At 43.7% G+C, this 12939-nt stretch overlaps 1 protein-coding gene across 1 annotated transcript in view; it reads right to left on the bottom strand.

Annotated features, from left to right (window-relative positions):
* Positions 1–12939, bottom strand: part of FRAS1 (Fraser extracellular matrix complex subunit 1) — a gene marked incomplete at its 5' end in the record, with an annotated part of 282197 nt that overhangs the window by 10004 nt on the left and 259254 nt on the right. The window contains 5 exons of the mRNA XM_081333331.1: positions 366–532; positions 5124–5240; positions 9657–9816; positions 11684–11791; positions 12013–12163. Coding sequence (XP_081189457.1) covers positions 366–532; positions 5124–5240; positions 9657–9816; positions 11684–11791; positions 12013–12163 — 703 coding nt within the window. The remainder of the gene's footprint in view (positions 1–365; positions 533–5123; positions 5241–9656; positions 9817–11683; positions 11792–12012; positions 12164–12939) is intronic.

Here is a 12939-nt window from a genome sequence, read left to right as displayed (position 1 = left end):
ACATACATACATATATATATATATATGTGTGTGTGTGTTTTTTATAATCACAAATGCTTAACCTTTTGTTGAACTAAATGGGCCCAGAGAAATATCCCTTCTTTCCCCTCCTTGGCTTTTCAAATGCCACTGAAGGGGAACAGCCTTGTTGACTTCTCCATTATGTCAGGATTAGCCCAATGCCACACCTTCTTTATGTTCGCCTTGCTATAAAAATTGATTTCTGGAAGAAGAGTGTTATGCCCATCCAATCAGCTGCTGCTTCACTTATTCTGCACTTCAATCTGGCTTATTTACCCATTTTCTTGCCATTCCCTTGGAGAGCTCTGAACCCCGTCCAAATCTTAAAAATCATAAAAGCGTACCTTTAGAAAAAGCTCCCTTGTAGTCCATCTCGGCCATCGACATCTCAGTCTTAGTTGGGTCCATGAGGAACACTTTTTCATTATTGCAGAGCTGAAACTCCGTGTTCAGGGAGTACACGACGGGAACCGGTCGGTTAGTCTGCTGAAAGGCAATTGGGATCAAAAATCTAAACAGGGAAGAAAGGGAACAGAGAAAGAAATAAGGCTACAGAAATAATAATAATGCCAGGAATATCTGTTTATTTCTAACTTTACTAGCACAGCTCAAGGAGGTATATACATAAGTGCATTGTCTAAATGGTATCCACACCTGGAATAATACTGCCTCCACTTTTGGTCCTCGCATGTCAAAAAAAGATGTTCAGGCTTTGGGAAAAGTGCCAAGAAGAGCAACTAAGATGATTAAACGCCTGGAGACTAAAATATATTAAGAAACGGTTGCAGGATTTGGTTTGGCCAGTCTAGAGAAAAGAAGGACTAAGGGGGGGGGGGACATGATAGCAGTCTTCCAGTATTTGAGTGGCTGCCACAAAGAAGAAGGGGTCAACTTATTTTCCAAAGCACCAGAAGGCAGAACAAGAAGCAATGGATGGAAACTAGTCAAGGAGAGAAGCAACCTGGAATGAAGGAGAAACTTCTTAACAGGGAGGACAATTAACCACTGGAATAGAAGTTGTGGCAGGTTTTTAAGAAAAGACTGGACAGTCACTTGTCTGAAATGGCATAGGGTCTCCTGCTTCAGCAGGGGGTTGGACTAGAAGACCTCCAAGGTCCCTTCCAGCGCTATTCTGATTCTGAGATTCTCTCTGGGTTTTTCCTCCAGGAATGGTTCAGCCAACTTCTCAATTTAAGAAAATCTCTTAGTGGTCAAGAGGAGCCAGATCCTGTATCTCCTAGCAAACCACCCGCTTTGTCTCATTTGAGGATTGAGAAAGAGTGGCCGGTCCAGAATGATGATCAAGTAGGGTTCGTGTCTAACCTGGTTATTAAATGGACCCATTTTCTAGCTTCACAAGACACACTAGACCAGAATCTAAGCAAAATGCCTTGTGTTTACACAACACCGCCACCATCCTCATCATCTTCCTCCTGTTATTCCCGCTGCTGAGGGTTCCGCTTTACGGACTGACGAACACCGTCTTGAACAATCAAACGTAGCCCAACACACCTCCCAGAAATCTTCCAGGTCTTATCCTGACCTAGTTAATTAGCTGGACAAACATAACGAAACAGCAGCGCAGTGAAGCTCATGGGTGGATCTGAAAGCATTCCAGGTGTGTTTCAATTCAGGTAATGCTGACATTCCAAAATACCTTCAGGAATGACCTTAGGAGAGCTGGGTTTTCTATCAGCGCAGATTATCTGAAGCCTACTTGCACAAAACTTTGGACTTGCTAATACACTCAGTCAGATTAATCTGGAACAGGGGTCTTCAAACTCGGCCCTTTTATGACTTGTGGACTTCAACTCCCAGAATTCCTCAGCCAGGCGCTTGCTGAGGAATCCTGGGAGTTGAAGTCCACAAGTCATAAAAGGGCCAAGTTTGAAGACCCCTAATCTTGAAGGGCCAGAATGTGACCAGCATTCTCACCAGTTGGAAGGTTGACATATAAGCAGAGTTGTAGTCCCTGACTTACAATGACAACTGAGCTCAAAAATTCTGCGGTAAGCGAGACAGTTAAGTGCCTCATTTGACAACCTGTCTTGCCACTGTTGTTCAGTGAATCACTGCAGTTGTTAGACAAGCAACACAGCTATTAAGTGAATCTGGCTCCTCCCGTTGACTTTGCTTGTCAGAAAGTCGCCAAAAGGGGATGACGTAACTCTGGGACACTGCGATTGTCGTAAATATGAGTTAGTTGCCAAGTGTCTGAATTTTGACCTTGTTGCCATGGGGACACTGCAACGGTTAAGTGTGAAAAAGTGGTCATAGGTCACTTCAGTGCCGTTGTTACTTCGAACAGTCACTAAATGAACTGCTGTTAAGTCAAGGACTACCTGTACCATTGTTAAAATCATAACAAAGCAACCATAAACAAATGGTCCTCTTGAACGAGACAACCAGTTTCACAATGAAGGAAATATTTGGACCCAAACTATACACGTTGAGTAGATTCCAAGATATGCCTCTGTTTTTGGATTAACTCAGGGGTCTTCAAACTTGGCCCTTTTATGACTTGTGGACTTCAACTCCCAGAATTCCTCAGCCAGGCTTACTGGGACCTTTTATGACTTGTGGACTTCAACTCCCAGAATTCCTCAGCCAGGCTTACTGGGCCCCTATTATGACTTGTGGACTTCAACTCCCAGAATTCCTCAGCCAGACACGCTGGCTGAGGAATTCTGGGAGTTGAAGTCCACAAGTCATAAAAGGGCCAAGTTTGAAGACCTCCTGGATTAACTGCTTCAGTTCCTCTGCCTGGCTTTTAGCAGCCTCCAATCAAAATGTTTTCTCTTCAGCAAAGCTTTCTTCCCTCATTTTTATCCTTAAATCTTTCACTGCAATGCTAGAATGAAACTACAGAGCTTTAATGAATGCAGATAGTCCTCCACTTACAACAGGACATTTAGTGACCGTTTGAAGTGTCAACAGTACTGAAAAATGTGACTTGCGACAATTTTTCACCCTTCCGACAGCTACAGCATCCCTATTGGTCATGTGATCACAATTCCGAGTCTTGGCAAACGACTCGTATTTATGACGATGGGAGTGTCCTGGGGTCGTGTGATCCCCTTTTGGCGACCTTCCGACAAGCGCCGTCCATGGGGAACCGTGTGACTCACTGAAGAACTGCAGCGGTTCACTTTGACAACTGTGACACGGAAGGTCGTAAAACGGGGCAAAACCCTCTTTAACAAATGTCTCGCTGAGCAACCCAAAATTTGGGCTTGATTGTGGTCCTACGTTGAAGACGTTGCCTTGATGAAGACGAAGCATCAGTTTGTCTCTAAGGAGGACAATGGATAAACATTGAAAGGCAGGAATGAAGGCACAAGCCTTGGATCCTGACACCTTCAAAGCAACAACATGGAGGGGAGGGAAGAAAGAATCTGCGCTAGCGGCAAAAGGAAGCACGTGGGAAGGGAATGAAGACGTGAGGTGGCTGAGCTAACCACAACTTGGCCCAGGGACAAAAAGCCTGCAATCCAGATTGGAATTTTTAAAAGTGGCTTCAGTAGCAATAGCTTTAACTTCTCTTGGGGGAGTTACCCTTAGGGCAGGCCCTGTCAGAAGATCAAAGCAAGTCCCGAAGACATCCCATTAGGCCAATCCAGGGCTAAGGAAGCATTTGGGAAGATGACAAATAAAAATGTTTTCCCAACTACCTCACGGCACCTTCTCCTCCCATCTTCCGTTCTTTCCCCAGTCAAGGGAGACCTCGAGATATGACCATAACTCAGCCCAACATTTCTGTCACTAAGTCAGACATCTGTGAGGTGAATTTTGCCCCGTTTTACGACTTTTCGTGCCATAGTTGTTAGGTGAGTCACGGACGTTGTTTGTGACCCGATTGTTAAGTGAATCTGGGTACCCGCATTGCCAGAAGGTCGCCAAAGGGCGACTCCAGGAGACTGCAGCCGTCGTAAATACGAGTCGGTTGACAAGTGTCTAAATTTTGATCGTGTGACTGGGGTGGGGGTGGGGGGATGCTGCAACGTCATCCTAAGTGTGAAAAATGGTCATGCCACTTTTTCGGTACCGTGTAACTTTAAACGGTCACTAAACAAACTTGTTGTAAATCAAGGACTGTATTCCTTTAACCCGAAAATGCCAATGATCCCCATTTTATCTGAGGTCCTCTGAACAACAATGGAAGGGAGCCCAAAATATAGCGATAGAACGTCAGTTCCACAAGAAAGAAAGAAAGAAAGAAAGAAAGAAAGAAAGAAAGAAAGAAAGAAAGAAAGAAAGAAAGAAAGAAAGAAAGAAAGAAAGAAAGAAAGAAAGAAAGAAAGAAAGAAAGAAAGAAAGAAAGAAAGAAAGAAAGAAAGAAAGAAAGAAAGAAAGAAAGAAAGAAAGAAAGAAAGAATAAGTTTCTGTTATATTTTACAGGTTTAGGTTTAGGTTTAGGTTTTATTAAATTTTTATAGAAAATTTTACAGAAATATATTACTGTGTCTTTAAGGGGAAAAAGCCCATTTTCTCTTGATTCGTTCATTGCCATTGTGGCTTTTACAAAAGGATACACCAACCACCCTATACTCTTTCTTCTTGTTCCCCAATTCTTGAATCTCCCTCCCAGCTTTTCTACTGTTATTCCAATGCATCTTTTCTGGATTTTTCCCCCCAGGACTGAAGACATGAAGGAGTTCCACTAAGGTCGATCTTTACCCGATCATGTATTATTTTTAATTCTTCCTGCTTACATTCCACCAGGCTTCTCTCACGCACATCCTCTTAAAATTCCTCCGGATAATAGCCCTGAGCCTGATTACTCTTTAACATTTCAATCTCCTCATCCCCAAAGCTCATCAGGTGTTCCCCTACTACTGTCTCTCTAATTGTCCCTATCTGTATTCTCCTTGTTGACTTTAAGCTTACCTATGCGCAAGAAATGCACGCAAACCTGTATCAAAATACTGTAGGGGGAAGATGATGTTGCAAGTTGCTAAACTTCTCCCAATTCCAGAATTTAAAACAAAGTATTATAGCCTTTGGCCCTTTCTGCACATGCTGAAAATTCCCTTAATCGTTCCTGTTTTCTTTAAATAGTGATGCTTATCTCAGGGCATGAAACAAGGTAAGCATCTACTTACTTTTCTGGAGCATGAGCGGTGCAAGGTAATGGCTTATCTCCCGGATCAACCCAAGACTGTGTGGGCGGGACTGTACAGGGTATTAAGGAGATGGTGTATTCTCCAGAATAATCTTTCCTGAAAGCAGAGATAAAGTACAGGCATTAGCATATTATACTGCAAGCTTTTCTCCTTGTGGCTATCCCAAAGTTGCTTTTTCAAAAGGCAACTTGAACTTTCTTGGTTTTTTCCTTGAAGACGTTTTGCTTCTGATCCAAGAAGTTTCTGCAGTTAGAATAGAATAGAGCTGGAAGGGACCTTGGAGGTCTTCTAGTCCAGCCCCCAGCTCAAGCAGGAGAACTTATACCATCTCAGACAGGTGATTGTCCAGTCTCTTTTTAAAAACTTCCAGTGATAGAGAGCCCACGATTTCTAGAGGCAAACTGTTCCACTGGTTGATTGTCCTCACTGTCAGGAAGTTTCTCCTTAATTCCAGGTTGCTTCTCTCCTTGACCAGTTTCCAACCATCGTTTCTCTTCCTGCCCTCTGGTGCTCTAGTGAACAACCTGGCCCCCTCTGCCTTGTGGCAGCCCCTCAGATACTGGAACACTGCTATCATGTCTCTCCTATTTCTTCTTTTCTTTAGACTGTCCAAACCCAAGTTCTGCAGCCGTCCTTCGTACGTTTTGGTCTCCAGGCCTTTGATCATCTTAGTTGCTCTTCGCTGAATTTTTTCCAGATTCTCGACATCTTTTTTTTTTGTGATATGGTGACCAAAACTGGCTGCAGTATTCGAGGGGGTGGTCTTAGTATAGGGCTAGTTCCTTATTAGTTCTTCACTTCTGGGAACTGAAGACGATTCTTGGAGGAGAAGTGAAATGTCTTCAAGGGAAAAACAAAGAAAGTCCAAATTGCCTTTTGAAAAAGCACCTTTGGGACAACCATGCCCAGGATAAACGAGCATCTCCATAGACATTGAGTTCCTTGTGGTCAGTTGATCTTGAGATATGAGAAAGCTGAGCCAAATAAAACACACTACACAGAGAGAGAGTAGGCATATGAATTAAAGATTGTGATAAGTGGTAGTCCTTGACTTACAATACAATTCATTCAGTGACCGTTCGAAGTTACAACGGCACTGAAAAAAGGGACTTATGACCCTTTTTCACACTTACGACCATTGCAGCATCTCTCTAATTTACGTGATCAAAATTCAGACGCTCGGCAATAATTGACCCAATCTCTCCCCCTGAGTTTCCTGCTCCCACCTCCGCCCGTATTTTTAACTTCGTCTTATTGCATTTCCATTATTTTTATTAGACAAAAGGAGTATTTTAAATTTAACTTAATAATATTATTATTTTCATTTTTATTCAAAAGGAATTTTTATTCCTTTACTTGTTATTTTTGCATTTTTTTAATGTTTTGTTTTGTTTTATTCTTGTAAGCTGCCCAGGGTAGCCCCTCAGTCAGATAAGACAGCAAATTTAACAAACAAACAAACAATTTGAACTTCTTGCCTCCAGTTGCCACCACTTAAGACATTATCTGGAAACATTAAAATATAATGTACAAATTCACACACTTTTTAATAGTTCTAGTTTTATAGGGTTTTTATAGCTATAGTTTTACAGGAATAGTATAGGGTTTCCTGCCTGACCAGGGGTTGGACTAGAAGACCTCCAAGGTCCCTTTCAACTCTGTTATTCTATTCTATTCTATTCTATTCCTATTCTATTCTATTCTATTCTATTCTATTCTATTCTATTCTATTCTATTCTATTCTATTCTATTCTATTCTATTCTATTCTATTCTATTCTATTCTGTTCTGTTCTGTTCTGTTCTGTTCTGTTCTGTTCTGTTCTGTTCTGTTCTGTTCTGTTCTGTTCTGTTCTGTTCTGTTGTTCTGTTCTGTTGTTCTATTTTATTCCATCCTTCTATTCTATTCTGTTCTGTTCTGTTCCGTTCCATTCTATATTCTATTCTGTTCTATTTCCATTCCATTCTATTCTATTCTGATTCTATTCTGTAATTCTATTCTGTGATTCTATTCTATTCTATTCTGTTCTGTTCTGTTGTTCCGTTCTATTCTATTCTATTCTTTCCCATTCCATTCTGTTCTCTTGATCCCTTCTGCACATTGCTATAATCTGTCTTTCTTTTCATACCTCATCAAAGTTCAGGAATTTAATTGCTAAATATAACTCTGCACTTTAGATAACCTAGCGCTGTATAAATAAGAGCACCTCTTTCTTCGCCCTAGAGAATCCTTAAGAAAATTCTGCACTCAGTAGGCTACTTCACTGTTTTTCAGTTTTCTTATCGGAGACCTCCACCTGGCTCAAAACGTCTAAACCTACCAGCAGCGTGGATGTCACCCGCTGTCCTAATTCCATAACTGTCAACACTGTCTCAGCAGTAAGAGAAAATTTAAATCTTGTGCCTTCTTGGAAGACCCTGGCCCACTGGCAACAGCTTGCTTTAGTTTTATATCCCCACACTCCCACGCCCCAAAAACCTAGAGCAGCATCCTAGCAGAGGTGGGAAAGAGGATCCCGTAAAGGTGAAGGAAATGAGACCGGATCCCAGACTTTCTCAGTGGGAAGAGAGAAAGAATAGTCCAAGAACTGCCACGCTCAGTGCTTTGCTCGACCAGTTAATTCTGCATAAAGGTAAAGGGTAAAGGTTCCCCCGCACGTGCGTGCTAGTCGTTTCCGACTCTAGGGGCCGGTGCTCATCTCCATTTCAAAGCCGAAGAGCCAGCGCTTGTCCAAGGACGTCTCCGTGGTCATGTGGCCGGCATGACTAGACGCCAAAGGCGCACGGAACGCTATTACCTTCCCACCGTCGTGGTCCCTATTTTTCTACTTGCATTTTTATGTGCTTTCGAACTGCTAGGTTGGCAGAAGCTGGGACGAGTAACAGGCGCTCACTCTGTTACGCGACACTCAGGATTCGACCCGCCAAACTGCCGACCTTCTGATCGACAAGCTCAGCATCCTAACCCACTGAGCCACCACATCCCTACTAATTCTGCATAGCTCGCAAAAAAGACTCTCAAACGAGAGAAATAGGCCTTAAGGGCCCTTGACTGACTAACCCTTCCTCTTAGGTTAGGACGTTTTAGGACAGGGATGAGAAATCTCTTCCCTTTCTTGGGGTGATGTGTATCATTGCCAACCCCCGTATCTTGTCATTGGCTGGCTGGAACTGCAGGCCGTGAAAATTCAGAAAATAACTCGATGGCCCTTTTTGTCTTAGAAGAGCCTTTCTCAGGGCACCATCTTCTTTCTCTTCACCAAAGAAAAGTAAGCAGAGGTTAGTCAACTGACTGTCATGGTCATCCTAGAATCGTAGGGTTGGAAAAGCCTTGAGGGTCTCCTAACCCAATTTCCTGCAGAGGGTAACAGGCGGGCTGTTCCACTGCTTACTAGCTGTCGCAGTCACGAAATCCCTCGATTTGAAGGGTGGATCTAGCTTTGTAAAGCTTCCACTCACTGGATCTTGTCCTTCCCTTAGAAGCTACGGAGAATAAATCCATTCCTTCTTCCCTGGGACAGCTCTTCAAAATTTTGAACCGGGGTAGGTGATCTCCAGGATCCTCTATAGTCTATACTATAGATCTTTTCAACCAGTGGTACGGGTACCACCTGTGGTACATTGGCACCTGGCAGGTGGTACGCGACCATCCTAGAAAAGGGGTAGCGGGGGAGGGGAATGAGCTGAACCGGTGGCAGCACCGCACAAGCCAGAGCGAGAGACGGCTGGAGCTGCAGGGCTGTCAGGGCTCAGTGGAAGCGCCAGGATCAGCGCCAGGATCCAGCTGGAGCTCGGCGCTGATCCTGGTGCTTCTGAGCCCAGAAGAAGCGCCGATTAGCTGGAATGTTGCAGCATCTCCAGGGTCTTGTGATTTACATTCAGATGCTTGGCAACTGATTCATATTTATGACGGTCACAGAGTCCCAGGATCGTGTGAAGTGACCCAAACCTGCTGCAACCACCCAGCAGATGGGGGAGAATAAAAACTAAACACCCCCCACCCCACCCCTGCTGCCAATCCTCAACAGAAATGCTCACAACAATGAAAACCTCGGACAGGAGGAAGAGCGCCACTGGGCGGGCGGGCGGGCAGGCAGGTGTCTTGCTCGGCTGTGGCTTGGGTGGGCACTTTTTTCAGTGCCATGGTCACTTCGAACAGTCACTAAGCGAACTGTTGTAAGCCGAGGACTACCTGTACTTCATCACTTTTTTCTTTTTTTGGTCATCAAGTTTTGGACGCCTTGCTAGGCGACTGGTGGTACTCGGATGTTGCCATATCCTAAAAGTGGTACAATGGGTGAAAAGGTTGAAAAGCCCTGCTCTATAGCTATGTTGAAAAGAATACCTACCTCAGGGTTTGAAGTTCTATAAGTTTCACTCACTCACTCGCTCGCTTGTTCCATCCATCCATCCATCCATCCATCCATCCATCCATCCATCCATCGTATCCTTGGACCATGAGAGCAACTTTGGTACCAACTTCAGAAGTAATGCATCTCAGTTTTCCTTCATACCTGCTGTAGGAGCTGGTTGCTCTCCAGAGTTGATAAGGAGAATCAAAAGTCTGTCCGCTCCACAAGAGCTGCAGGTCAAATTCCATCCCTCCCAGGTGGTCAGGAGTCATGATAAAAGACTTGGCGTTTGGCAGAGTGTGGTGTTCCATCACAAAATGCCCTGCGGAGATGGGAATAAGCAGCTTCACTATCCTAAAGTCCCTATTTCTTTGTGGGGGAAAGAGTGAATGGCCTTGAAGAACGGAAGGAAGAGCTGCCGCCAAAGCAACAATCAGATAAAAGTGGCCTAAGCCCCGGCCAAAAAATTAAATTTCTTGTTTTGGGGAGAGAGGCAGCTATATAAATTTGAGAATTAAATAGAGTAGAATTAATCTGGGTAGACGTCCCGGGCAAGCCCATCCATAGTTCACACAAAGACAAAGAGAGAGAGGGTGGACAGGGGGAAGCACATTCCGACTTGCAAGATTCTGTTACTAAAGGTTTACAATAAAGGTAAAAGGTAAAGGTAAAGGTTCCCCCGCACATGCGTGCTAGTCGTTTCCGACTCTAGGGGCCGGTGCTCATCTCCGTTTCAAAGCCAAAGAGCCAGCGCTTGTCCGAGGACATCTCCGTGGTCATGTGGCCGGCATGACTAGACGCCAAAGGTGCACGGAACGCTGTTATCTTCCCACCGGAGTGGTCCCTATTTTTCTACTTGCATTTTTACGTGCTTTCGAACCGCTAGGTTGGCAGAAGCTGGGACGAGTAACAGGCGCTCACTCTGCTACGCGGCACTCGGGATTCGACCCGCCAAACTGCCGATCTTCTGATCGACAAGCTCAGCGTCCTAACCCACTGAGCCACCGCATCTTTCTTAGCCTGCCTTCAAAGGCTGACAGTGTGTGTGTGAAATAGAGAAGGCATTAGAAGTTTTGGAGTAGCTTTTTCCAGATGTTACATTTTAGTTCTTCTGATTCACGCCAATATGGCCAATAAGTCCTCACTTCTGCAACGCTTCTATATAGGCTACCCCTAAACTTTATTGAGGGAATGCTGTGACATTCTGCCTACCCAAAATCTACTTTGCGAGGGCAGAAGAATTTTCTTCCCAATGTTTTATTAATTTTTAGAGTCACAAATCCTTAATATTTTATCAACATCATATTGTCTGGGTTCCAATGTGTAGTTTACTAATACATGTTAAACTCCTTTCTCTCTACCTCGTTTTTCTAGCCATTGATAAAATGTATCCCATGTTCTAAAGTAATCTGAATCTTCTTGCTCTTTCATTTTTAGTGTCAGTCTGTCCATTTCTGCACAATCTAAAACTTTCTTAATTATCTCTTCCTCTGCTGGTCATTCTTCATCCTTCCAATGTTGAGCAAATACAATTCTTGCGGCAATTAATACATGTAACATTAAATTACACATTGCTTCTCATAATTTCCTACAATTATACCTAACAGAAATAATTCTGGCTGAAAATCTATGTGTTTTTAAATTTATTTTCTCTAATTATATATGTATTCTTGACCAAAATCTTTTGGCTTTAGGACATGTCCACCAAAGGTGATAGTACGTGCCTGGCTTTTGTCTACACTTCCAACAATTGCTGGGTATATTTTTAAACATTTTCGCTAACCTCACAGGTGTTAAGTGCCATCTGTAGAACATTTTGTATAGGTTTTCTTTGTAAGTCACCACCTTTGTTATTTTAGAGTTTCTTTCCCAAAGACTTTGCTAGTTTTCTAACTCTGTGTTATGCCCAAACCTTTTTGCCCATGTTATCATTGTTTCTTTAACCTGAGAAATGGGATCTAACGCAGACCAACATACAGTATTCAGCCATGCTGCACCAACGGTGTTCTTACACTGATGCTCATCAGAATTTAGCTTTTGGAAAATCAATGCATGCTGGGACACAGTTCCGGAATAGAGGCCTCCAATCCCACTATTAAGAAATACCAACCAACCTCCAACACATCTGGAATTCCAAGGCAGAAAAGTTGGATCTCCTTTGTTAATTGCAGAATGCAAGAATTACTCACCTCTGAACTTGGCATGAGTTTTGAACTCAATGACCAGCCGACCATCATCTCGGATGTAGATCCTGATTATCTGCAGTTTGGCCGAAAGGACGCTGTCTGTCTGTATACCTGAAGGAGAGAATGGCAACAGCTGGGCTTCCTCAACAGGGGATCATGGATTAGTCACCAAATTGCCCCAGTCCCTCGGCTGGAGTCCCCTTCCAGCAGAAGGCAACCGATGAAGTTCTCAAAAAGCCACTTGGCCAAACTAAGGGCAGCTCAGCCTCTCCGAAGCGCTACAGTTCGCCTTTTCACCCCGTGTCACGGGGAAAACGAAACTAGCCACTTACCTGTTCTCCAGAGAATGGTGTCGTAGAAGAAGGAAAACTCCATCTCTGTGTGATGCTCAAGAGAGGCCCAGCCTCTGGGTGCCGTTACGTAAACGTAGGAGACGTAAAGTGGGACGTGAACGGTCAAGAACGACTGAGCTGAATCGCGAACCTATCGTCACAGAAGGAGAAAAGCACGGTACAGTTTCCGCACGTCATCCTGCCTTTTTGTATAGCAGAGCGACTACTCTGGCTTGCCGTGCCCGTCCATCCAACCCATAACGCCCGCTTCTTTAAAATTTAGCATTTAGTATCTCCTGCCTCTGACTCCTTAATATGCTTTCAAGTCTTTTTACCAGTAACCTTTTGCAAAAGAGAGAGAGAGAGAGAGAGAGAGAGGGATGGAGGAAGGAAGGAAGGAAGGGAGGGAGGGAGGGAGGGAGGGAGGGAGGGAGGGAGGGAGGAAGGAAGGAAGGAAGGAAGGAAGGAAGGAAGGAAGGAAGGAAGGAAGGAAGGAAGACTTTGTAATTTTTCTTCTCATACACATGAAGCACTGAACTATTTCTTTCCCTGTTCGGGAGAGAGAAATTTATTTTATTTATTTATTTTTATTTTAATTCCATTTATATCCCGCCCTTCTCCGAAGAAGCAGTAAGAGAAAATGAAAACCTTATCCTTTCATTTTACTGTTGATTAATAATAAGTATGCATGACCAGGCCCTCCTATCTTTTCCTGGTAGCAGATGATGATGATAATGATCATAATTCTGGCGCTAGGTAAAGAGGTTTTTCAGAGCTATTAAATGTTTCAGGGAAATTTAGGTCCTTCGCCCCCTGAATATTGCAGAGGACTTTTCATGCATTCCCCTGAACGTAAAAGGGCTAAAATTGGAGCCGTGTTTGGGTGCCACACACATATACCCCTAAATGCCATCCTGAACAGAAATG

This window comes from Vipera berus (assembly GCF_964194415.1).
Source record: "Vipera berus genome assembly, chromosome: 7".
NCBI classification, from domain to species: domain Eukaryota; kingdom Metazoa; phylum Chordata; class Lepidosauria; order Squamata; family Viperidae; genus Vipera; species Vipera berus.
This window is presented reverse-complemented; position numbering and strand designations above follow the sequence as displayed.